Source organism: Apteryx mantelli, chromosome 10, assembly GCF_036417845.1.
Source record: "Apteryx mantelli isolate bAptMan1 chromosome 10, bAptMan1.hap1, whole genome shotgun sequence".
NCBI lineage: Eukaryota > Metazoa > Chordata > Aves > Apterygiformes > Apterygidae > Apteryx > Apteryx mantelli.
Window position 1 is genome coordinate 22829301 of NC_089987.1, and position 26340 is coordinate 22855640.

Sequence of the window (26340 nt, forward strand, 5' to 3'; positions counted from 1 at the left end):
CCAAATCTATGGCGGAGGGTGAGAAACTGGCAGCACCAGCCTTGTGCTGGGGTGCTCGGGTGCCCTCCCTGCCTCCATCGCACGTCCGAGCCGGGGGCAGGCTGGGCAGGGGCCCCTCCAGCAATAAGGGCGAGGAAGGAGGCCCCACCGGCGCTGCCGACACTTCCCTGGCTGTGAGACCCGGCGAGCTGCGCCCACGCTGGCCAATGCCACAGTGCCGTTGGCCTCGGCAGGCTGCGACGCACGTCCACCGCCTGCTGCAGCCTTCCCCGTCCCTCCGGCCAGGATGGACCCTGGCTGTTGTGTGCGCCGACATCCCGACCCCTCCGGCCGCCGAGCCCTGCCAGCGCTAGCTCCAGCCAGCCCACGCCTGTTCCCCAGAAACCTTTGGTGGGGGGCAGTGGCTCGGGATTTTGTGTTTAGTCTCATCGCCCGGTGGGGATGTGCAGCCAAGGGCATCTCCAGCCGCCACTGCAGCACCTGGGCCGAGCTTCCCACAGGAACGGAGGCCTGGGCTCCTTCCCCGGGCGGCTGTCTCGCGGGAGGAGGGAGGGCACCCGCCGGGCTCCCGACCAGACACAGACCCCAACCAGTCTGGATGGGAGCCTCCGAGTAGCGGTCAGGTCTGGGGGAGCGGAAACAACCAGCGATGCAAAGAGAAGACAGCGGAAGGGGATGCTCAGCCCAGGGATGCACGGGAAAGATGCACCGCGCCAGCAACCTCTCTCCTGCTCCAGGCTGGATGCCGTGATCCAACCTGCTTTGCACATCTGCAGAGGGGATGGAGGTGTCCTGGTGCTGGGCCACAACCTGGACACATCCCTCGGGGACCGCACGCCCGTAACAGCCTGCTCTGCTGCACTGGTGGCAGCAGTGGTTCACGTGGCAGGAGAGATGTTCCCTGAGCAATCGAGGCCACCGTGCTCAACCCTAAGGTGTCTGCACCGGTTTGGAAGCACAGCCCTAGAGAAAAAGAGGGTGCAAGGCTGGGGGGGGGACCAGCTACCCTCTCATGGGAGCCTTTATCATCATTTATCATCCCGCTCCACACTGGAGTGGGAGAGAAACTCCCAAGAGGTTTTTCTCCTTGGGATTAGAGGGATTTGGGAGCTGGAGGAGCCTGGTTCTGCCCCCGCCAGAGCAGGGCGGGACCATGGCACAGGAGCTGATGGGAGGCGAGGTTTCCCTTTGGCAGGATATTTTTGGGATGGAGGTCACTCCCTGGAGCCTTGCATTTGGCAGTTCAAAAAACCACACAAACGCATATGCACACAAAGGTGATTACAGGGCTGGGGAGGGAAAAAAAAATAAGCCGTGCTTGAATATATGGCTTGGAGGAACAGGAATAGTGCCCTGCCTTCGAAGGTTTAACCCCTCCGTCGCAGACTTTCCCGTTGCCGCAACCCATTCCAGCCAAAAGCAGAGAAACCGTCCAAAAAACGCTCCCCCAGCCAGCGCCACGTGTCTGAGCTCCCTCCGCGGGATTGCTCTCCTGGCTCGGCCAGGGCTGAAGAACAGCCTGCCCGGGAGCGGGCTGCAACCTGCCCCAAAATGTAGAAGCCGGGCTAAGAAACGCTGCTGGGGAGGAGGAGGAGGAGGAGGAGAAGGGAGCCTGGTGTCCAGCGGGATGGCACCGGCACAGCTACCCACTGCGGATGAACCCGAGTGTCGGCTCCGAAGGGACGCACGCGGCGCTGCCCCGGGAGCCACCAGAACCAGACATGTGAGGACGACGCGTCCCAGCGCCAGGGGACACGAAGAAGCCCGTACGTGGGGCGCTTCTGCTCGGGCCAGTGGGCTGATGCCTCCCCATCGCGGCTCGCTCTTGACCCCCCGATTTTCCCCAGAGGGGGGGCAGCCTGGGCTCGCGTGTCAGGAAAGCAGGCTTCAACGTTTAAAGGAATGTAGGTCAGAGTTAATCAGATGCTCAAGCTGTCTGACAGCTCTGATTGCACTAAAAACCCGGCTGTTGGGGCCAAAGAAGACAGGAAAAAGGGGAAACAAGCACATATGTGACTCCCCCTCGTCCCCCAATTAAAATCAAGCGCAGGGCTGCGGGCACGAGCTCAAACTCCGGAGTCTGCGACAGATAAAAGCCAGCCCAAGGGACTAGTTAAACGGAAAGGAGTGAGGCTGGTGGGGTTTTAATTCAGAAAACCGCACGTCTTGGGAACTCTTCTTTTTTTTCCAAACCTTTGCAAAGGAAGACTAAGCCTTTAATGTGCCCAGAGGCGTGCGCCATCACCGGGGAGCCACCTTCCTCGCTCATTAGCCAAGGCCTGAAGAGCAGCTCCTACCGCCAGAGTAGCCTGGCCAAGCCAAAAAGGGTGAGCCAGGCAGCAAATCTGCGCGCACAGCTGGGGAGCATCCATTCCTGAACTGCTGGAACGAAGGGATTTAGGAATACCCCAAGAGCCCTCTCCAGGAAGGTCTTGGAGCTTGCATAGACATCACCTGCTGGAGATCCCAGTGGGCCAGAGACCTGCAACCCACCACACTTCCTCGGCCCCGGTCAGCTTCAGAGACCTCACGCTCAAGCGCAGAAGTGGGGTGGAAGGCTGCTCTGTGCCCCCTGGCCATACCCCGCTCCCTGGGGCTCCCTACAGCCTGGTGTCCTCCAGCAGGACCCTCTGGCGAGGGGCTGGAGATGTTCCTCCTGCCCCAGCCCTGCCAGGGCAGAGCCTGCAGCCTCCCGCTAACACGCACACGACTGCAGCCTGAGCAACGCAACGCAGCAAGCCCTGCTCTCTGCCTCCGCCTCGCTAACCGGGACCGGTCCCCCCCTCCCCAAAACAAGGCTGGCGTGAAGCAGCACTAGCAGAGCAGTGCTCATTGCTAAGGGCTCTCAAAAGGCCACCGCTGGCCCAGGATGGACAGCCCAGGCCTGGCAGGGCCATCCCTGCCAACACACACGTGGGTGACCAGACCCTTTTTAGGCAAGGGGCTGAGGCTGGGGTGGGCAGAGCCCGTCACCCCATGTGGACGCCCACCAGCCCGGCCAGCCACAACGGCTCAGCGCCGCAGCCCGCGGGGACACTTCCTAAGCACCCCGTGGCAGCCGCTGGGAGCTGTGCCTTCTCTCTCCGTAAACCTCCTTCATGGCTCTGCTTGTTTCCATAGCGACCCCACAAGTGAAATTTTCCATCCCGGATGCCAAATGCCTGTGGATGAGGCACAGCCCTCCCAGGGTTACCAAATATAGACAAAAAACCCCAAGCGAGCGCTCCCGGACATGGGGCAAGGAGCAGCCGCATCCACAAAGGAGCCATGGTGCGAAAGCAGACCGTGGGCCTGACCCCGGCTTTCTAGCGAGGCCCGGAGAGGAGCTGTCGCTGCAGGGCGAAGCCTCGGACCGCTGCCGCAGGGACGGCGCCTGCCTGGCCGGCCGGTTGCACCTCTCGGGCAGGAGCCTGCTGCACACACGTGGCGTCCGGCTGCTCCAGGGACTTACGCAGTCTGCATGAGCTCGGGGTTGGGCACGCACTGCAGCCGGTGGGAGAGGAGCTGGAAGGCACTGCTCTGGGGCAGCAGCATGAGCAGCCCGTAGAGAGCCTTGATCAAGTAGGGGTTGTTCTTCACGTCCAGCAGCTGCAGGCGGAGATCTGGAAGCAGAGAGGAAGAAGGTGAGGAGGTGACGAAAAGCATTTCACCTCCATCTGACAGAGCAGGCTCTTCCCAAACCATTTGGATGGTCCTGGAGAGGTTACAAGCCTCTGCCAGGAGGCCCAAGTGGGCATCAGCACTGCTCCAGCCAACCCTTTCCACTCATCCACCTTGGTGTCCCACCAAGGCCAAAAAAAGCCCCTCTCCTCAGTCACAGCTAACAAAGAGGGCAGCAGCTCCCCACTCCTCCATCTCTGCTATAGCAGGGCAAAGGACACTCATCCCGGAGCCTCAAGGCTATGGGATCCATGCTATCTACTTAAGGACACACTTGCAACATGAGATTGCTCCTCAGCTTCTGCACAATTAGCAAAACTACAAGCCTGGAGCATCACACATCAAGAGGGCTGTGTTATACCCTTCCATGACCTCGCCGGAGTGGAAGGGATCCTCTTCTACCCCCCTTGGGTGCTTGCTGAGCTCCTGCACAACTGCTGCACCGGAGAGTCAAGCATCTTTCTTTTCAGGCTGGGTTGCAGCACACAACGCTTCCCACTCTGTGCCAAAGCCAAATTCCCTTCTTTCGCCCACTTCCCGCCAGCTCCTGCTGTCCCCTTCCTGGTGACAGGCCCCAGGGGTCCACCACTGCTTAGTGCTCTGAAGGTTTACGCTGCTCTCAGCTTTCCTCCCCACCTCTGCTGAAGTGCCTGCAGTTTTCAAGCAAATTGGTGGCCCTTTAATTTAACCCAACTCCTCTCAACCCTGCTCTCCGTTCCCAGGAACAGCCAAGACCTTCTCCCTCCTGTTCGCCCTCTCCTTGGCTGGTGAGTCACAGTCCTGGATGCAGGTTGTGGAGCAACTCCCATGACAACAGGCTGGCACGCCGCGAGGGAAAACTCTGCTTCTCCTGCCCAGCCACAGATCAGCCAGGGGAGAAGACACCCGGGGCTCGGCCAGCTTCCCAGGGGCCTGAGGGCCAGCAAGGACCCTTACAATCAGAAATGTAACATGGTGCATCTCTGCGGGGCTGGCGTGCGGAGTAGAGACTGAGTTCCTATCAGGATACAAAACTCATCTCCTCTGTGTGCTGGACACGCGGCTGAGCTCTGGATGGGGCACATGCTGCCCCGCAGTGCCCAGAGGCATGCATTTCCCAGCACATGGGTGCTGCCACAGCCCTGACCCCACATCTTGGCTATCTAACATAGCTTCCCAGCATCTGCTGTCCCACAAACAGATGAGTTTTCTTGATTCTGCCCCAGCTTCAGAGCCTCCTAGAGCAAAGGGACTGTCATCCAGCTGCCACAGCAAATGTGAAGCTCAGGTTCATGACCATGGCCCTGACAGCAGCTTAGGAACAACCAGCAGAAAGGCTTGATGCCAACCCTACCTTCAGGGAAAAGCACACAGCCTGAAGCCACCCTGTAACGCTGCCCCATCAAGGCACGCGTGGCCGGGCTCTGCAGACTCAATGTCCTGGTGGAACAGGGTCAGCAAGGCAAAATTCAAAGGTCGCACTGTGTATGGCTTGAGCGATGATACTCGGCAGCCTGGCGTGAAGCACTGGGGCCGGCGCTGCAGGAGAGCGGCCACTGGGGAGACGTGCCAAGGGCAGAGTGGGGCCTGTGTCTGCCTCCTTGTCTCCTTGGTTTACACTCATTTTGAGTCACCATCTGACACCCTTCGGGCGGGTACTGTGGGAGCTACACAAGACCCACCATCATCAGAGCCCTGTCTAATTTCCCGCTTGTTACTAGCACCTCTGGTGTCTCCCTGCAAAAGGGCTCATGCCCAGGGAGGCTGCTCTAGAGGAACATTTCTGTCCCTTACACAGAGATGGTACCAGTCGGACATTAAGGTGAGTGAGGTGGGGAACTTCCCAGGAATAGCTCAGGGTTGTAGAAAACCTATGTACAGGGTCACCACAGCCTCCTGGCAGCAAGGAAGACCCTGCCTTGTGATGCTCAGCACAGAGACGCTTTTTGGTTCGTGTGACTTCTAGGAGGAGGGCAGACAGCACAGGGGCTCTGATTGAAGGGGAGGAAGCGAGGATTCCCCAAGGCACTCAGCCCACAAAAGAAAGGCTGGAACAGGCATAGCCAACAGGTCTGCAGTTATAGCACATCTAGCTCTGGTGTCTAGTGATGGAGCACTCCCAAAAGAGGCGAGCACCATCATTAGAGATGGCAAAGGGGGACAGAGATCAAGCAATTGTATTGCCTTTGCTATGTCATGGGCTGGTAAGATGGACACCATGTTGCTAAGGCTGATCTAACACCTAAGGGCACAGAGCTTTCTCCTTCCTCTAATACCCTAGGAGGGAACATGACCAAGGACCAGGCCAAGTCTCCACTGCCCATCTACTCTAGTCCTTTTCCCCCAAATACTCTTCAGCCCTGGAGCTACATAGTCCTCTTCCAAAATCCTTCCTGGGAAATTTTCAAATGCCCTCAATGTCCAGCCCACCGCACAGCCTTGAGGGAAAAGAAGCTTCAGGACCAAATCAGCAAGTAGAATTGCTCAGCACTTCAAACACTTACAACCTTCAAACCAGCAAGGACCCCTTGCCCTCACACCTTCTGGGACTGGGCCAGCCTTCCCCAGGCCAAGAGGCAACCAAACACATTTGCTGGCATGAGAAAAAAACAAACCAAGGATCATCCCACAAAGTCCCATGTTCCTGCCTTCCCACTCCATCTTCCCCTATCCCGTCTCCCAGCACAGCACCCCTGAGCTCCATGTCCCCAAGTACTCAGCCAGGCTCCTGCAGAGTGGCCAGCTCAGCTGGCACGAGCAGCTCACGGAAAAGCGGGAGGCTGTGTTACATTTCATTTTTTTAGGGTTTATTCCCTGTTTCCAGAAGAGCTGCCTCTTTGGAAAGAAGGGCCACAGCACTGCTTGCACCGCCACTCCACTATAAAATCCCCGTGCGTACAAAGGTATTGGCTTTGCGGTGCCATGGCCTTGAGTGGCTTTCTACAGCTGATGCCCTACACACGCACCACCGGAGATGTTCAGCCTGGCCCAGACTCCCCCTGTCCTTTCCCACCCTTTTGTTCTGTGCCAATGCCGCTCGCTCTGTTAACCTATATATTCGGGGCAAGCTGCCTCCTCCGCAGCCAGCCAGCGTGCCTGCCCCTGACAGACAGCTCTAGCGGAGGTCTCGGCACAGCTCACAGCAAAAAGTCTCATAACTTCTGCTCTATTTATTTGTGCAGTGCTGCCACTTGCGATGAAGGAGTGGGGAGGGGATGTGCCTGGGGTGACCGAGCCAAGCGAACGCGTCGCACGCACTTGCCATCCCTTCCCCAAGCCCTCCCCAACACGCATTCAGCCGCTCCAAAGCCAGCCAGAAATGGCTGGTTTGAGCCTTACATGTGAATATTGGACACTCAATGAGCTGCACCAGCTTGTCCACCTCGGTGAGGAAATCCACTGTGACCTCCAGATCGCCGCTGGACATGGCTGTTAAGGATGCTACCTTGGAAGAAGGTGGCATTTCACTACATCTTCTGGAAAGCACCTTCCCTGAGCTGACCTGTCTGCTGGTAATGCCACGCAGCAGCAGCTAGCTCTCCCAGGAGATGCTCGTTGTAGCAGGACCCCAAAGAGTGGTCCTCCACACTGCTCCCCTCCACGTGGGCTGATGGGAACTGGCTTAGCCATGTGCAGAGACCTGATTTGTGCAGCACACCAAGCAGGGACTCCCTTGCTGCGGCTTAATCTCTCAGTTATTATCCGTGCCAACGTTCCCCTGAGCCCGTGATGACAGCTCTCCCAAACCCTCCCTTGCATCTGCGGCTCCTGTAGGAAGCGAACGGGCAGGGAACGTAGGGCTTGCGTGGAAGCAGTGCAGCAAGGGGAAGAAGCTGCCCCGCAGGAGAGGGCAGCACGGTCAGCTCGGGGCTGAAAGGTCTGCAGGGTGGTCAAGGGCAGATGGGAGGAAATCTGACAGCCAGACAGAGATGAAAGAAAGTCAGGCTGCCCTTCAAGCCAGCAGCAGCTTTTACAGCGAGTGAGTCTTATAGATCACTGCGACAGAAGAGGAAGCGAGAGAGTACACTTGCTTTTATACCACCGGCCCATGGGGATGGCACCGAGCTGATGCAGAGTGCTCCTGTCCCCCAAGCTAAATGCCAGCATACATTAGAAAGGGTAACTGAGAACGTTATTAAGCTTCTTCGCATGGAAATATACTTAGGGAGTCTCAGATTTTGCTGGCACATGAAAATAATCATTACGCTCCGCATAAACGGTGATCTCACTGGAACTGCTCGGGAACCACACAACGCTGGCTGGGGCCTGGCTGCTGCCTCTGCCTTGCGTTTGCTAAACAAGGATGCGTTTCTGAGAAGCTCGGAAAAGGGGCCAAAAACACAGAGCGGCTGAGTGCGGAAAACCTCTGTTTAACAGATGATGGAGGTTGCACCCTGGCCGGAGGGGAAGGAGCCAGGATTTCAGAGGGAAGGGAGGCGGCTTGGAACGCACCTCTCCTTCCTGCAGTGGAGCTGCAGAAAGCCAAAGAGCAGCTCCAGTGAGATCCCAAGGGGCCAGTGGGCTCAGCTGATACCATGGGAGGAGACACAAGTAAATGTGAAAAGAAAAGGGGCATCAGTGTTTCGTCTGTCTGCACGAGCAGATGTGGGAGCCCTCCTCCACGTAACCTCTCTGGACCTCAGCCACGCTGAGTCAGAGCTCCAGCTCTGGAGAGGTTGCCTGGAGGTATCCACTGCTCCCACACACATACTAAGTGCTGGGTTCTACCTTGATGGCAGTGATTCGGGGCCAAGCCTGTGTTTTCCTCTTCTGTCTCTGCAGAGGATAGCAGTCAGGGCCTGGAGTGAGCTACAAACAGGAAGGCAAGGATCAGCATGGCTGCTGCAGAGCCCTGAAGCCAAGGGGTCAGTTGGGAGCTGCCTGGTGGGTCACTTCTTGGGGCGCACCAAGAAGTGGATTGAGGACAGGGCATTTAAGGAAACGCAGGGAGGTGAAAAAGAAGAAAAGAAACCATCTCCTCTGCATGTGTTACTGGACATTGATTGGCCCAGGAGGCCAAAGCCTTCATCTTCCTGGGAGGAAGGAGGTGCTGAGGAGCCTCCCCTTCTGAGCTGCTCCTGTGCAGAAAAAGGTCAGCACTCAGCCATCACATGCTTTCCTCTTTTTACACCACAAAAGCCAACACAAGGGAAAGAGATCTGGCCTGCATCCAGGAAATGCCGTCCTGTCCTGTCATCAGGCCGCTGGCGGAGGGACGCGCCCCGGTAATGATGGGCTGCAGGAGGGCGGCAAGCGACAGGCAGCAGCGGCTGGGCCAGCCCAGCGGGTGCCCACCAGACAGCCCAGAGGTACTACGAGTCAGGCAGGGCTCCAGGGCTGCCAGGAGAGCTCAGGGCCCTGCCTGGCCACTCGAGCGGGCAATGTCCGCTTCGTCCCTGTCTCTGGGTGGGCACCACGCTCCAAGCCACGAGGGACCCAGAGCAGAGGGCAAGTCCAGCTCTGCTTTCAGGGAGGGGGCACTGGTGATGACGGGTGTTTTCTTACACCTCATGGACTCGGGGGATTTAAAACCACCAACTGGACTCTGGCATCTTACCACTGACCCCTTGGCCACAGTGGTGAAGCAGCACATGGAGAAAAGCAGGCTGCTACTGACCCAGTGCACTGTAAGCATCCTCACCTGGAAGCTCCTGAGCCCCATCCAAATTGACCATCCTGCAACGGCTCCAGCCTTGGGAGCCAAGGCCTGCAGCCCGTGGTGGTTACAGGCTAATCTCCGCTGCCTGCAGGCTCCCTTCAGCTTCAGCCTGCTCCCCATCTTGTAGGTGTCCTGCAGAAACACCCTCAAAGGATACAACTTCTGGATGAGGTCGTAGGCGTGCTTGTAGTTTTGGGTAAGGAAACACAGGGACACAGTTGTTACAGGGTTGTGACACCAAGAACGGTACAGGCAGCAGAACAGGTTACGGCTCTCCTGGGGAAAGAGGAAGCAATCAGGGGTTAGGCCACCAGCTGGAGCAGGGGACGACAGGGTACAGGGAGCCATGGTCCCCAACACCGACTGACACTGTCAGCCCAGCCAGACTTGGAAGCCACAGTCCCAGCCCTGCCAAGATATGATGGGACATTTCTAGACATCTGAATATACAAACAGGCTCTGAATGACACATAAGCTGACCACAGCCCTGGGCCACAGTTGCCTTCATGTTCCTGACTGCCCTCACAGCAGCTGCTGTGGCTGGACATAGGCTGATAAATTCAGGAGATATGAAAGAAATGGTGTGTGTTTGCAGGGGAGGGGTGGCTGGAGATGCAGCCCCCGGGATGCCTGTTGTCACGCTTTCTTAGCTGCCATTCCTACCAGGGGACACCTCACAGCCCGCAAGTCAAAGCTCTGAGGAGCTAAGTAGCACCATTTTGACTCGATTTTAGGTGTAAGACAGCAACACAGCTCCCAAGCTCCCAGACATGGACTGCAAGGACACATCTAGACATAAAATCCCTGAACAAGGGGCCTGAAGGCTCAGCCGCCAAGACCATGCAGGGCCACCAAGACAACTGGAGGTTGGAGGACTGCAGTTAGTCCAGTCAAGGAGAGAGAGACCACTGCAATCATTGGCCTTCAGCAAAATGCACGCGGTACCTACAAGGAAAAGTCCTTCTCCCTCTCCCTGCCTCACTTGGACTTCACCGTTGCTGGCAGCAGTAGCAGCTGCTCTGGAAACACTGCAAGCGTTTTCCAGGGATGAACAGCTGAGGAACCATCGGGGTTTTGCAGGGAACTTGCCTGCCATCACCTGTCTCCTAATGAGCATGCTGGGGGGACGGGAGGGAGGTGGCAGCTGTTTGAGGGCTCGGGTGGCCGTACAGGAGCTGTGAGAACATGCAGACTTTGTGATCAGCTTACACAAGGGCTGCTCTCCGATGCAGGGGGACAGATCCCATTCTTCCTTGGGGACAGGAAAGCAGAGTTGGACATGTCCTCCTAGGGCCCTTCCACCCATCCTGCTTGCCTGAAGCCATTACATGCTGTCCCCCTGCTCCTTGGAGAGTATGACTGTGCACCGATTCTCACTGCCAGTCAGCGCTCACTCAAATACCTGCCCACAGAATCTGCATCTTGGCCAAGAGCTGGACCAGGACTCTGGGGAACAGCAGCTCAACTGATTTCTAACTAGCTTCAGGCAAGTCATCTCTCTGCCTCAGTTTCCCATCTGTAAAATGGAGCTATTCTGTCCCTGCAAAGGAGCCTGGAAACACTGTCATAATTCAGGACAGGCAGTGCCCAAAAGGGAACAGGCAGGTGTTCAGGAAGGAAGGAAGAAGACATTGCTTCATTCGGAAGAGCTGAAGCATAGAAAAATATCAGAGGAAAGCAAGGAATGTTCAAAATGAAGCTTAGATGAAACATCCAACAGCCCATCAATGCTCTGCTCCTGCAATAATGTTGCCTTTAGTCTCCAAAGGCTCTGGTCCCCAGCCCATGCAGCCTATCCCAGAGTGAATGGCACCGGAAAATTGAGTATTTTAGGGCTGCTAATTATCAAGGATTAGGTTTCACATTCAGGACAAGTCTCTGGGAGGGAGGCTGATGAAGCACAGGAATGGATTGCTGGGCAGGCCTGGCATCTGCAGAGCTAGAGATTTTTAAGAAAGCATTAGATAAGTGTTGAACCAAGAAATCTAGGTAGTGCTGTTTCAGAGCAGGGTAGACAGCCTCCCAGGCCTCTCTGGCCACGTTTGGTAGGCTTATTGGCATTCTCAGGAGAAGAGAGTGACGTGCCACCACAGCTCAGCTGCCAAACTCACATGGGAGCCATCCCATCTTCTAGCAGGGGCAGAGAAAAGTTCTTCCTTTATTTTACAGGGGCCAGATGTTTGGCATGTGGATGGCTTTCCACCCAAGGTCCTGCAGCACTGTAACATGAAGCCTCAGCTGTCTACCAAAGCTTGAGCAAACCATAAACTCATCCAAAACAGGCAATTGCCCTGACCTCCTCTTAAATGAACAGCTCAGGGAAATGCTGGGGTCAGGTCCAGGAAGTTTGAATCTTAACTACCGCACACTCGCTTCCTCATCCGCTGCTCCTCCCTTGACCGTGCCCAGCTGGAACAAAAGCTTTGAAGCCACAGACTCTTTGGAGCATGCCAGGAGACAGCCATAAGAAACAGAAAAAACACAAGGACCCCCAGGTTCGTATTTCTGCAGTCCAGGTGGGGAGAAGCTGAAAGTGCCCCTTTTCCTTCTGCAGAAAGAGAGAAGGAATGAAGGAGCCAGCCCAAGGTGAGCTGTTGGGATCAGCCAGACAGGGCCTAAGCAGCAAAATGCAGTTCCAGGCAGCTTTCAGTTCACTGTCACCCTCATCACATCCCCTGATATGAGTGCAAGACATAGCTGAGCCTGCTCTCACAGATAGTGCTCCACTCAACGTACCTGTGTCTTCAGGTCCTTCAGTTGATTTCTCAGCTGGAAAAGCTCAGAGGACGTCAGCAGGATGGTGTTCAGGGTATGGACCATCGTAGAGGCAAACTTGAGGTCCTCTTCGCGAAGCAGTATGTCTGCCATGGAGTGGAAGATATTTTCTGCATTCAGAAGCAGACAGAGCTGCCTGTGTATTACAGAGAATAAAAAAAGGGTGGGGGGGGGGATGGTTAATTAGTGCAGCTGAGAACCTGAGACCACACATCACATCTTTCTTGCAAAAAGGCTCATGAATGATAAACATGGGGACATCAGAGGTTGGAAAAACTTGCACGCTGGCATCAGAGTCGAGCTGTTACACAGCAGGATCAGACTCTGCGTTTATAGGGTTCAGATATTCAGACTAGGACACAGCCAAAAGAGGAACTGTGCCCCTTCCTTCTTGCTGCTGAGATGCATCCTCAAGCATGCTGGTCCAGGACCTCCCTGGCACCTGCTACCATGGCTTGTTGCTGATTCAAGGCTCCCGTTGATCTCTCTAGAGGCAGTTCTCAGCGTTGCCTTCCAATCTCTACCCTGACAACTGTAAGGAGCATGCGGTAGCATGGTTACAGATGAAATTTTAAGACCAGCTAGGCCAGTATCCCTCTGACACTGGTGAACTGGTAGGGAGGAAGTGTAAGCACCATGATAAATCCAGAGCAATCCTTTGGGAGTATTCCCTCCCAGCCCCCAGCACTGGGAAATTTGGGACCTCTGGAGCCAGAGACCGTCTTTCTGTGTACAAAACCCCTTTCTTCCAGTAATCTGCCTGCTTGCTTTTTGAACTCCTCCACACTCTGTCCCCATGAAATCCTGTGACGAGGAGTTCCAGAGTTCAAATCAATGAACCTGGAAGATGCCTCTGCTTTAAACATGCCTCATTTGCTGCCTCCCAGCTCTTGTGAAAGGCACGATTGTTCCCTGCTGACACCCCCACACCACCGCGAGGGCCTTTAGTCCTCTCTCAGGTCTCCCTCTCTGCTCCCTTTTGCAGGCTGAAGAGTCTAACTCTGATTTCGCCTTGGACTGAAGGGCTCTAGGCCTTTGAGCTCTCCCTATCCTGGACCTCTTCCAATTCTACCAGGCCTTTTTTGCAACGGAGGTGGGAAGGGGACCAGAGCAACACATGGTATCCAGGATGCCAGCAGGCTGGGAGTTTATACAGCAGCGTAGCGATATTTTCCATTTTCTTCGCTACTCCCTCTCTAATTACTCCCAACACTCGATTTTCTGTTTTGATGGCTGCTGAGCCATTCGGCTGACATTTCCGCAGAGCTAGCTACAGCAACTGCACGATGTAGACATGCAGGCCAGGACCGTAACATCACAGGCATGCGCCAGATTAGTGGTTAATGCTAGTTGCGTTAGGACAGCCCTATCCGGACATTGCAGAAGCGAGGAGGCTTGTTTTGCAATCGGGGAAACTAAGGCAGAGGCACGGCAAGTTGAAGGGGAGCCAAGAGCCGAGCCAGGAGCCCACCCTGCGGTCCTCGGCACGGGGTCTCGACAGACCCCAAAGCAGCGCGTACCCGGCGCTGCAGCTCCGCGCAGCTCTGCCTCCCCTCGGCTCTGCCGCAGGGGTTCGGCAGGTCACAGCAGGAATGTCGTGCTTAATAAACTGAGGCATTCTCAAGGTTTTAAACATTTTAGGTCAGAAACTGAAAACCAGATTTTCCTCAGCATTTGTTTGGATTTTATAATTTCCTGTTTTTCTCCACCGTGGCTCCGAGGCTGCCGAGCTCCTGCGTTTTTGGATGGTTTGTCTGAGGACACCTGAAACGCTGCCCATTGCGGGCTCAGCCCTTTGGGCCTATCGTCAAAAAAACTGGGGAAAGCTGATCCAGCTCCTCCAGCACCCAGACTTTGCTGAGCCCTGATGGAGAAGGCTCCTGTCTTATTCTTCGACAGAGATGAGGGATGCGTGGAGTTGGGAGTGGGGAAAGGGAAAGAGCCTGGGATAAGAAGAGCCTCCAGACCTCCGCAGCATCCCGGCACATACACACGTTCCTGAGCGTGGGTGTCACAAGCTCCCTTCTCCAAAAACTGGGATGCTCCATGTGCATCAGTGTTGGGGGCATTGCCTCCTCCGCCAGCTTATGGGAAACCTCTGCAACCGGGAAAGGTGCTGGCTTTCTCCAGAGCTCCACTGCTTCTGCCTCAGCCGCCTACGAAGCAGTATTCAGCACCAGATCATCTGAACTGGCAACTGAATTCCCCCTGGAGGCATCTTAGAGGATTTTAAGACGCAAAAGAAGCAGCATCCGCTTTGCTGGGTGGGTGGGAGAAGAACGAGGCGTTGGCTGACTGCTCAGCGCGTCGCAGTTTGGCCAGCTTGTCGTGGGATGTGGGAGGAACACCTGAAACCCTCCGGGGCCAGAGCTGGGGTGATTTGCACCCTGAGGAAGGGCAGGAGGAGGAGAGTTTCCAGCTCTCCACCTCCATGGTTAGTGGTGGGGCAACACATGAAACCTGCCAAGAGCACGCTCTGGGTGTGTGGGAATGACCGGCCCCAGCACCGTTTTGGCAGCCATGGGAAGAGGAGCCACCGATTGCTGCTGAAAGCAAGGGCTTGCCAGCGCTGCTTAGATGTTTCCCTCTCACTGAACCTATAGGGTGCCTGGGGCCATACAAACGTGTACTGCGTGTAGGTACTGCTACACAAGCAGGATCCTGGCTATAAGAAGATACGTAAGACCACACCTTGAAGCGTGATACCGGCTAGTAGGTGTTTTGGGACTCCCAGCTAGAGCATGCAACCACGACTTGTGTAATTATTCCTTTAGGACAGCTCACATCACACATAGGCTTTCAGAGTGCTGGAGTGCCCCTTCCAGCTTAAGGAAAAGGCTGGTTCTCGCGGGTGGAAAGAGCACCAGCCGTGACGGTGGCCGACCAGCTTTCCTGCACAGGGTGAAGTCAGCCGCGAATCAGCCAAACGTGGTACTTCGGGTAGAAAGTCCCCAAACGAGGTCAAGGGCATGCTTCAGAGGAGGAAGCAGTGGTCAATCTGGTCTTATGTCCTTCGCAGAGTCACTACGGGCAGGGGATGGAGGAGAGCCCAGCGGGAGGCCTGATTTACTTGCATTGCCACAGGCTGCTACGGGAATAAACCCAGCGCAGCAGAAGGCAGAGGCTTCCTGACATGGATCCAATGCCCTCAGAAACCCAGCAGCAAGCGGCTGCCTTTGAGCACAGGGGGGTTAATAGTGCGGTGCCCCAGGGACCGGCTTGCAGTGAATTAATTACCAGTTTGGAGGAGGATGTGGGCAGGGAGGTGATGACACCTGCTGCCAAGCGAGCTCCTTCCAGCGCGAGAGCAGAGAGCCTCTGGGGCCTCCTGCGTTCTCCCGGCACGCAGAGGCCATCAATTAGCACCGTCCTTGAAAGCCAGGACACAAAGAGCCCCCACGGGCACCTCAGAAAAGGACGATAAAGCCGAACGGGCAATGGAGAAATGGTTTTTCCATCCGCACGGATCCACCTCTGCCCGGTGGCTCTCCTTCAGCAGCAGCGGGGAGGACACGGCCTGCAGGCAGCCTCACGCTGGAGGATGCCCGTGAGCTGCTGAGCACCACGCGCAAGCTGAGTGCGTTGAGCCCTCCTGCCCGACGCTTTCGTCGCACCCGAGGCCCTGCGAGATCTTGGAGAAACGCGTTTGAAACAAGGCGGTGGGGGAAGAAACCCCCCGCAACTTCCTCCCGGTTCCTGGCTCTAGCAGGCAGCTTTGCACCCTCCGTTCCCAGCGCGGGCTCTGCAGAGCCCCAGCACCCAAGGGGCTCCTCTCCGCCAGAGCACGGCCGCAGGGACGCGCGGAGGGAGCGCCCGGGCCCCGCTCCTGCAATTAGTGACGCAGCCGCTGCCTGACAATGAGATTCTCTGTGTGGGGGTTTATGTAACCTAATCTAACATTCGTTATGGACTGGGTTAAAATGGAGCGGGCAGTGATAAATAAGCTCATTTATCCCAATTATTCTTACGTAAGTGGCTGCATTCACAGGCTGCTGGGATGAAACGCTTCCCCAACTTCTCGCCGCTCCAGCACGGACTTGCTGGAGGAGGGAGAGAAATGGGACAGTGAAGCGAGGCATCGAGGGAAAGACGGGGAAGCAGAGAGCAGCCCCTCAAGCAAGCGGCTGGGAAGCACCTGAACGTGCACCCAGCTGCCCAGATCCAGGGGCACTTGTGCAGCAAAGAGGAGCTCCCCAGAGCCCCAAAGCTGGTGGAGAAAAGGGAAACCAGCCCATGTTCTGAGATACTTTTAGTCCAACCCGACGGAGCCAAAGGCAAATCAATAGCTGCATCCTGCAGCCAGCCTGCCCAAGGAAGCTCGGCACTACAGGCAGGCAGGATCGCCCGGCGGTGCTGTGAGGGTGGAGCAAACCCCAAAAGCAATTCCAGCCTGGGCACTTCCAACCTGAGCATGTGACTATCAAGCGGGACGTTTTGGTCTCCTTCCTACCCTTCTCCAACACCCCAGTGTCCCAAGTCCACTCTCCAGATGACTAACTGTGTGCTCTTTGAACCAGCAGTGCCCAAGGAGCAGATGGCTCCTCCAGATTCACGATCCAACATACCCAGGGAGAAACAGTTTCCAGGACATTTCAGCTCTGACTATTCCCGAGACCACCCTGCAGCTTAACGAGGAGAGAGTTTTAATGAGACAAACTTGAACAGGACTAATTGCAAAGTGTCGAGCATCTTCCACCTCTGCCTCCACAGCTAGTACAGCTGGGAAACTGCTCTTCTGCTGCCTGCGACCTGCGCACACCCCTTCCCTGCAGCTCCCCGGCTCGTCTCTGTGCCCACCCAAGAGCTGCCTTGCGACACACACCTGAGCCCAGGTGTGCATCAGGCTGGGGAAAGCTCTAGATGCAACTGTGGACAATCCAACCTGGTCAAATCCTTGGAGGAGAGAGGAGAAAGTCAAGGTTTAAACTTTCCTTCTCTTGGTCCTTCCTGCCTCTTTCTGCCGCCTCGGCTGTAAAAGGACATCATTCCCCTTCTCCACCCTGCCAAAGACAACCCAGCGGACGCAGCTTAGCAAGGCTGAGTCCACTGTGCTCCACAGGGCCAGTGGGGAGCCTGTTTTTTATAGCTCCCAGGCATAAAGGCTACGAAGCAACTCAGATGAGCGCAGACAAACAAGAATCACGCTGGAAAGCTTTCTGGGAAGCTCTCCGCAAAGCGCCAGGGAAGGCAGCTTTGAAGGAACTTCAGTGACCTCCGAAGCTGCCCTCATACGCCTACGCTCTAGAGCAGGCATTTTAAGGAAAATATTCTGGTCCAGCCCCCATTCCCCCCACTTCCACCGCCCCTTGATCAAAAATGAGGAATCATTTTCCATAAATAGAAGCTCTGACATTTTGCTGGCTAATGCCTTGTTCCCAGCAAGCAGGAGTCTGAATACAAACTGCTTTCTAATTTCAGGCCTGGTTTTGATTAGCGAGGAAGGATTTTTTTTCCCCCCTTTTGGTGGCATTGGGAAACTGGAAAACGTTCTGCATTAAAGGAACAGCTACGCACAGCACATCTCCCCTTCCCCCAGCAGAGACCCACGTACACACCTTTGCTTTATGTCCTCTTTCCTCCAGCAACTTCTGCCCAGGACTTAGCCTAAAGGTGGGAAAGGAAAGCTCCAAGGTGTCTGTCTGCGGGCTGAGTCTGGGTTTTCTTACACAGAGCGGGGAGGAATTAAAAGCTCTGGAAGGAAAGAGCCTGCCCAGGTGAAATTGGGTAACCTCAGCCCCTGCTCAACTCCTGCCTTACCGTCCTGGCACTGAGGGAACGTGATGGAGCACCAAATGCCTCCTGTCCAACCTTCTCCCCTCTCCTGGGAAAGAGGTGTCGCCCCCCAATCTGTGTGCTGGACTGGAGTGCTTTGGCAGCAGGGGACCTGCTGGCGATGCTGCCGCGCCAGGGTGCCCTCGCTCCAGCCACCCGCCTGCAGGAGCTCTCCGGGAACCGGCCGGAGGATGCCGCCAGGCCTCCAGCCAGCGCGTTTGCCTGTTCTCTACTCGGCGTCCACGAGGCCCCTGCGGGCAGGGGAAGCCGGGACCGGCGGCAGGCGACAAGACGAGGCACGCGCCAGGCGCGTACTGCTCTGTCCCACGCACCACCGGCGCAGCCAGATCCGTGCACGTACCAGCTCTGCTTTCCAGCCTGCCTGGCAGGTTTTGCTCCCTCGCCGGCGCGGCTCAGGTTCGCATTCCTCGCCCTCCAGCCCAGCGTTACACTATATTTACAGGCAAACCCGCAGCCCTCATCCGAGGGGAGCGGGGCAGCGCAGGGCCGAGCCCTGCCCAGCGGCAGCGTGCCGGGAGCTCGCGGGGACCGAGGCGTGCGGGCAGGGGCTGGCCCAGCGCCCCGTTTCGCGGCAGCCGGGGGTGAGGGGGTTCCTCGCCCCCCCCCAGCCCCAATTCCCCAAAGCGATGGCAGAGGGGACAACTGGCCAAATGCACAGCTGCCGGCCTCCGTGACAGCAGCCAGCAGCTGAGGCCAACCGCCAGGCGCGGGCGGATCGCGTGTCGGTGACATGGGAAAGGCCGCGCGGAGCCGTTCCCGGGCAGGCTTTCCATGGCACGAGGAGAACGTGAGCGGAGGAGGGCAGGCGAAGGGGGCCGCAGGGCGACAGGTGCCTTCGACTCACCAGGCGGCAGCCGAGATGCCAGAGGACTCTGGGGGCCTCTGCAAAATGGGGGAAGAGGGACAGGGCTGCCTTTGGTGGCCATCCGCAGCCACCGACTGTGGCTAAGAGCAGGAGAGGGCAGGGAACCGACCGCCTGCGGTGGCCAGGTGGGTGTCCCAGCTCCGGGTCTGGGCTATCCGTCCCGCTCCTGATCGCCCTGGGTTGTCCGAGCGCAAAGCACAGCCCAAGGCAGCGCTGCGAATTGCTCCTCACCTGCAAATTTTAGGAGCTTCTTGCCCCATTCACATCGCCTGCAGGAGGAGGAGGGAGAGCTGCACCTCGAACCCTTTGCTCTCCCCTGTCTGCCGGAGCTGGAGGCACCGAGGAAAAAACCAACCAGATGTGATTTTCTTAACAGCTGTAAGACTTAAAAACCTAACCGCTTTCTTCCCTGGCCCCATACAGAGTAGCGCGGCTACCGGCAGGCCGAGAAGCGCTCCATGCCGAGCCGTGGCGCAGGAGAGGCACGGGCTAGCCCTCGCGCGGGCTCTGTTGCTTTAAGGACCACTTTCAACCCCCAAATCTGTTCGGCAGGTCCGGCAGCGGGACTCCCCGCCGCTTGTCATTTTGCAGCTGGGTAAGTCAGCAGCAGCTCCTGGAAAACCCTGCCTTGAAAGCTCGTTTCGGCACGGCTTTGGAGGCCTGATAAGACGTCCGGTTACAACACAGCAAACACTGCGAACGACAGCCTAAAACGCCTACGTCGCCTGAAAGCGGCGGTGAGCCCCAAAAAGCCTGGCTTGCATGCCCAGGCCAGGCCCTAGCGTGGACCTACAAGAGTAGGTCCTACAGCAGTAGGTCCACGCTAGGGACATGACCCAGGCAGCGCCTGAAGGAGGGAGATCGCGTCTTCCAGCGGCATTTTACGTCTGCCTGATACAACCAGGGGCAGGGGAGGGAGTTCATGGCCAGACAGACAGGGCAGGGCCAGCACGGGCACGCTGGGCCTGCAAGGAGCTGCCACCAGACGTGTTGGCGCGGCACCCTTGGCTGTGGGGAGACACCTCTCCAAGTGTTGCAAGGAGCCAGAATATGAGCCCAGGTGAGACTGAGGGTGCCCCTGTGCCAGCTAGTGCTCTGCCACGAGAGCCGCTGGTGTGCGCGGTGCCCCCGGCCCCTGTCCTTGTCCTGCCTGCTCCTGTCATGTGCGTCTGCCAGGAGAAAGGTGGCCGTGAAGCAACTCACCCATGCAGCCCTCCCTGCTGGCAACGGGATGTGCCAAACTCTCTCCTGCCCCGGGCAGTGGTGGATAAACTCCAGCTACCCTGGCCCATGCAGCTGAAATGCAGTGAGGAAAGTCCCCTCTGGTGATCAAACGTGTCACCTACGGGCATCATGGCTGCAAGGATACCAAACCCAACCTGGCCAGACAGCAGCTCCCTCAGGAGAAACTCTGCTCTGGCTGGCGTTCATGTGGCAGGAGTCAGGAAGGTGAGGGGGACACAAGCAGGGGCAGCCAGGAGAGCCCAAGAAGCCTACGTGTGCAAGGGTGCAGTGCAAAATCTGCTGGAGATCCCCAGAAGATGAGACCCTAGGGATGTGGAGCACAAGCATCTTCAATGAAAGCTTTTATTTTCAACAGTAGACCTGGGCTCGGCCCTGCCCCTCCACTTTCCAAGGCGCTCCAGGTGGGAGCAGGGACCACTGGAGAAGCATGACTGTATCAGCTGTAGCATTAAGTGATACCCCGTAGCTGAAAGGCGTCGGGACCCGCTCATGCAAGCTCCAGACCATCAGTTTTAGTCTCAGATCCCCACGTCAGTGCCACTTCGTGAGCAACGTACCCTATGCCTTCAGAGCCCGTAAGCAAGTTGTTTTCCTCTGGCCACCCTGCGCTAAGCTAATTTTGGCCAACCCCCCCCCAATAACAATACACCGAGACGATGCATGCCAGGCGCAATCAATTCCTAGCTCCACACCAAAGGAGCTATTAGCCCTGTCACATGCCCGCTCCCCCAAAACACACATGCGCGCGCTGGGTTTTTTTGTCCCCATTTGCTGCCGCAGGAGAACAATGTGTGAGAGGTGGCGGGAGCTGGACGCGGCTGCCTGCGCTGTGCCGTGCAGCAGCCGGTTATTAACCTCGCTGGCTGCAGCTCGCCCATCGATCCACCTGCCGTGCAACGGGAAGCCACAGGCGCTCCGACGTGCCGATCGAAGCGCCCGCCCGGACCCCCCGCAGCAGCCTCCCAGGCAGCTCCTGCCGCCCTGCTGCATCCCAGCCCTGTGCACCAGCGCTCGCCTTATTTTCTGAGCTTTCAAGGAAATCACCCAGCTGGGTGACGGACCTCAGGACCCCCCCCCCCCCCGGCAGTCTCTGAGAGCAAGAGTGGCAAGCAAACAAGACGCGTGCATGCCCTTGCAAAGGGGGAACCAGGCGGCTGGCCCCGGGGGACCTGCTCCGCCAGGGAAGAAGGGCCCTGGCGGAGGCTGCAGGCGCGGAGAGCCTCTTCGCGCCACGCTGCCTTATTCCCGGGAAGCTGCGCACGCTAGGCAGCCATCAGCTCTTCGGCACCAGCAGGCACATGGCAGCAATAATGAAGTGTGGTATTTAGGCCATTAAAATTTAACTCCTTAAATTAAAAGGGTTCATCAGCCTTTTAAACAGAGCCAAGGCAAACGGCTGTGGGCAGACGGGAGGCAGTGCCTGCGGCGCGGCGCCGGGAAGCCCCCCTGCCCATTGCCTTGGGCAAACACCGACGCGCCGGGGCAGCGAGACAGATGGGGGTTCAGCAGCAGCAGGGGCCACCCGAGGGATCAGCGTGGTCAGCCAGGTCCCAGCAGGTCACCTGCAGCTCCTGCGATACAGAGGGGACACCACGGCTGGCTGCAGAGGCTGGAGGGCTGGGAAAGGTTGGGCTGCTGGTTGCAGGGAGGCTCCCAGGGCGAACGCCGGGGGCTGCAGCATGCTCCCAAGCCCCGATGCTGAAGCATTTCCCTCTGCTCGGGAAGCAAAATTCACGTGCAAATGGGAGCTCATACCTTCAAAGGACATGGTGAGAAAGGGATGCACAGACCAGGGCAAATCCTACCCTAAAGGACCCCTCTCCCAGATGGGGAAGAGAGACATGGAGGTCACCACCAGCTTTGCAGCCCAGCCAGGATTTGGCACCAGCTTTTCAGGGACATCACTGTCCCAGTGCCTTCCAGCACTGTCCTCCACCAGGACATGTCCTCCAGCACCCAACGCAGACAGGACACCCAGCAGCGATGAGGGAGAAGGTGGAGGGACAGGCGAGATTCCCACAGCCCCTGCCTGGACCTGGCTTGCCTTGCAGCTGACGTGGGTACCCAGGGGTGCGAGGGGGCTCCTCCCGAGCCAGCTTTGCAATAAAGCAACCACCGTGCTCTGGCGAGAGTATGAGAAACACAGCTGCGGCGGTTCCCCCTGGCAGAAGAAATGCGCTGGCAGCTGACCAAGGCGGGTAATCGCTCAGCAGCTGGGCAGGGAGTGGACGGGAGCGGAGAGGGCAGCCCCGTGGACGCTGGGTGGGTGCTGTGCCATCCAGCCCTTCGCCCGTCCCGTGTCCCCTGTGCAAGCAGCACCGGTGCGACAAGCCGTGCCGAGATCCAGCCGGAGGGGAGGGATGGAGGTTCACAAGGCCACTTTGTGCAAGTCTTGGACTAGCAGTGCTCTGCCACCCACTCTTGCCGGCATCAGGACCCGGGGACCATGCAGCAGTGGGACCAGATCACTAAGCGAGGCAGCTAGTGGCCTTCTTTAAATAGAGCAGCTCGGGGGCAGAGCTACATGCTGTGCCAGTCCGAGCCCTAACGGGTCCCCACCTCGTCCCCAGGCTACACTCAAACATCGCTCTGGAGCCAAATCCCCCAAGATCCGGAGGTCACCGAGCCTCCAGTGCTACAAAGTCAACTGTAACAAATTCCCATCAACCTAACGATCGCTGGAGCAGGGAGCCCAGTGGACAGGATTACGAGGGGCAGCCTCGTGTCACCGCTTCCCTATAAACACTGGGAAAGGGCAGAACGAGAGCAAGGCGACAGGCCAGGCGAAGCCTTCGGGGACCGACGGGCCCGGGATTTCCCTCCCGTCACCCACACTAACATGCGCTGTATTCGCACCCCGGACAAGGAGGCAGCTCGTCCCCATGAGGGCCACGCTCAACGTGAAATGTTCAGGTGATGAAGGCTACAGCCGGGAACCCGGAACGAGGGACGTCTCTGGCAGACAAGGGGACGGGCCGTGGCCACCGTGCTGCGTCACGCAGCGCCCGTGAAGCTCGGAAACGGGCTGCGGTGCTGCTTGGGCAGCCGTGAGCGGCGGGGAGGTGGGAGGACTGTGCCTCAAACCAGCAAAGGGAGGACCAAGGTCCGAGAGAGCAAGCTCCTGGCCCAGCAGCCCTCGGGGACTCCGCGTGCTGCTGAGAGGTCCAGGGTTGGCAAACGCCAAGTGGAGCATCTCAGATGCTTCCTCAAAGAAGGAATCAGATGGATGAAATAACCGGGGCTCAAGGGTGGAAGGAGATGGGCAGAAAGCACTGGCAAAGGGAAAGGAGCTGTGGGATGGTGCACCAGAACCAAGGACAACTTCAGACCGGAGCTATGGGCAAAGGGGCAGCGAGGAGGCCGCTCGGCACCATGTGGTTGGGACTTCCAGCACCCAGGTCCTCCCTGTGGATGGGGCGAGCGCGCAAGGCCTGGCCAGCGGGCTCAGCTCACGGGCCAGCACCCACGGCACTGCAGCCCCCCGGCGTATCTGCCCCAGCACGCGGCCCTCCCCGGGGAGCAGATAACTGCCACGAGGCCACCTCCGCAACGCTGTCCTCCCCCTCGCCGCGGCTTGGGGCTCTGGGACGGCTCGCCGGGATCAGGCTGGATCAGAGACACATCTCCAATTAAGGACAGAACCTGACTTCCCTCCCGGCCCTGTTGCTTTGACAGCGCAACGCCTGGAAACGGGGCTAATCTAAACATTGTTTCAGCGAGCTGCCAGAGCGCCCATCGCCGCCGGCTCGCCCCTTTAACCGCTTCGGCCCCCCGATCCCGCGGGAACGGCGGCCGGCTGCGCTCTGCAAAGGGCCGGGGCTTGGAAGCGGTGCAAAGCTGCCCCAAGGGGCCCCTGGGAAGGCTGAAACTCTGGTTTCCCCCCAGGGAAACCCTGCGCAGATTGACCAAAAGTCAATGCCGACGGAACCACCTTCCCCTCTCCCGGGCAGCGAGAGTCCCGCTGGGCGGGAGAGGGCTGCTCCCCCCCCTTCCCGCCTCGGTCACGCTCGGCAACATCCTTCTGCATTAATACAAGCGCAATTTTCATTTTAACGCAAAGACTCGCTCCAGCGTTTTATTACTAATCGCACCATGACAAATATGCGGTGACTGTAACAAAACACCCGCAGTCCTCGCAGCAAATTCCACTCGGGCTCCCCCCCCCCGCCCCTTCTTCGCCACATGCTTAAATAAAGCAGGTGATTCTTTATTAAGTACCAGCCAGTGCTCCAGTAATTTCTTTTATTAGTGCTATATATACACGGGGGGCCCAGCATAGATAGGATAATTTCTCGCCCCACTTTAAGCAACTGGGCCAGCGTGCCGTCGCATCGGCGCACGGAGAGGGGCTGACCTTGCCCCCCAAAGCAGGGAACGGAGGCGTGAGATGTCCCACCCGCGCTGACCGAATTCGAGCAGCCGGCGCCAGCGGCTGGTCCGGCTCGGCTTTCTCCGCGGCGAGATGCCGGCATATCCGCGCCGCGCTGGAGCATCTTGCGCTCCACCGCGAGGAGGGCAGTGCCCTGCCGTGCTTCCTCCCCCACCCTCCTCTTCCGGTGCTCCCTTTTCCTCTCCTCCAAAGGCGTTTTTTCGCCACCCTTCCTCCCCGCCACAGCCCTCCTGCCATTTCCTCCCTCCTCCAACTGCTTCAGGCCGGACGGGCTGCTCTCCCGCCGGGCTGCCCCGGCTCGACCCACGCGCCCGGGACACCTGCAGCCCCGCGGCCGCACACCACAACCCCGGCGCCGAACGCGGGGCAGAGCAGCTCCGGCCCCCCAAAGCCATCCCGCCGGGAAAAGCAGCATCCGCGGCTGGCTCAACAGCTGGGATCCTTTAGGAATTTGCAGAGGAAGCAGCCTTCAGAGCCCAGATAAAATTAGGCCGGGGAGGGGAGGGGAGAGGGAGGGGAAAGCAGGAACGCTGCGAGGGTGCTCTTCCCCCCTTCCTTCCCCACCGCGGCGGAAAAAAATCCCAGTCCTCCATTTTTCTCCCCCTTTCCAGAATCGGTCCTCAGCAGCGTGCTCCTCAGGGCAACGGAAACCATGGCAACCCCGACAGCTCACGCTTTAAAAAATTCATAGCGCTTAATGCAAGAGATTTTCTAACCACTTTGAAAGTTTAAGAGAACTGGGTCTCGTTTTGCAGGCCTGGGAGAGGCAGGGCCGGGAAGGAGAGGGGACTCCCTGCCTCCCCCAGGCACCATCTACATCCCCAAGAAAGCCTCTGCCAAGCCCGTTCCCCAAATGAGCTCTGGGTGCCACACTCTGGGTGCCTCTGCCTCCCGGGGCTGAGTCTGCGGGCGCCGCGCGTTAGGACAGCGCGAGAGCGCAGCCCATGTACCCAGTGACCCGCCGAACGGCAGAGCCCAGCGAGCAGGGACAGGGGGTCAGGTAAGGGGGAAGGCGGTGAGCAGCACAGGGAGGCTCAGGCACAAGCTCTGTGTCCGTTGCCTTGTCCCAGGAGGTGAGACTCGACCCCAGAGCAGTGAGTAGATGGACAAGTTACATCTATATACGCATGGAGAGGAGGAGGGAAGACCAAGATGTTGGATTGGGAGCACTTGCATCCAGAACAGCATCTGCTGGACCATGGGAAAATCACCAAGTGTGACTCAGGCAAGCAAAGCAACCGGGGCGGCATGAGCAAGTTCTTCAGAAGGACAATTCTGGAGCTGGAAGCTGTCACGGCTTGCCCCAGATGACCAAAAAGCTTGCCCAAGCCACAAGCGGCACCAGGAAGACACGTGAGCAGAAGCAGGACTCATGCCAGTTCCCTCCTGCTTCATGTGGTTTTTGGACTCTTCTTGATGTCTTGACATTGAAGCCCTTGGGCTTCTAACAGCTTAAGTCTTGCTCTTTAAGATGTCAGGTCAACTAAGAATAAGAGCGTTAGATCAAAGGGAGCTGATCAATGGGAACAGCGAGTGCATTTTTGGGAGACCTAGTTTACTGTGCAAGTATCGAGCCCAGCAAAGAAAGACAGAACTTCCCTTCCCCTATCACTGTGCTACAAGCTCACTCCCATCACCTGCACTGGTCACCCAAGGCCGTGCCCTGAGGGTGGCACTCCCTGGTGTACAAACCATCCAGCTTTCCCCAGGGTGCCCAGGTGCTTCCTGGCTGGCCAGAGCGCTAGCAGCTTGCAACAGCCACCTCCTGCCCAGCTGCAGCCCTGGGGGTCGGGTAAAGATCGGCTTTCTAACACTAGCCTGCCTTTGTGCATCCCGGTGCAGCGAAGACTACGAGTGCTGCCTCCCCGCAGCCTTCCCCGACTGCTTCCTCCTCCGCTGATGCTGCTGCTATAGCTCTGCTTTCCATCTCTCTCAGAGCCAAAGGTGTGTTGGATGTCTCTGTTTTCTTGGGTG

At 57.8% G+C, this 26340-nt stretch overlaps 1 protein-coding gene across 1 annotated transcript in view; it reads right to left on the bottom strand.

The window, feature by feature from the left end:
• VAC14 (VAC14 component of PIKFYVE complex) overlaps positions 1-26340 on the bottom strand; it is a 107461-nt gene that overhangs the window by 1102 nt on the left and 80019 nt on the right. The window contains exons 15-18 of the mRNA XM_067302708.1: positions 12035-12209; positions 9456-9574; positions 6979-7058; positions 3452-3602 (exon numbers count right to left, since the gene is read on the bottom strand). Of these exons, the coding sequence (XP_067158809.1) occupies positions 3452-3602; positions 6979-7058; positions 9456-9574; positions 12035-12209 (525 nt within the window). The remainder of the gene's footprint in view (positions 1-3451; positions 3603-6978; positions 7059-9455; positions 9575-12034; positions 12210-26340) is intronic.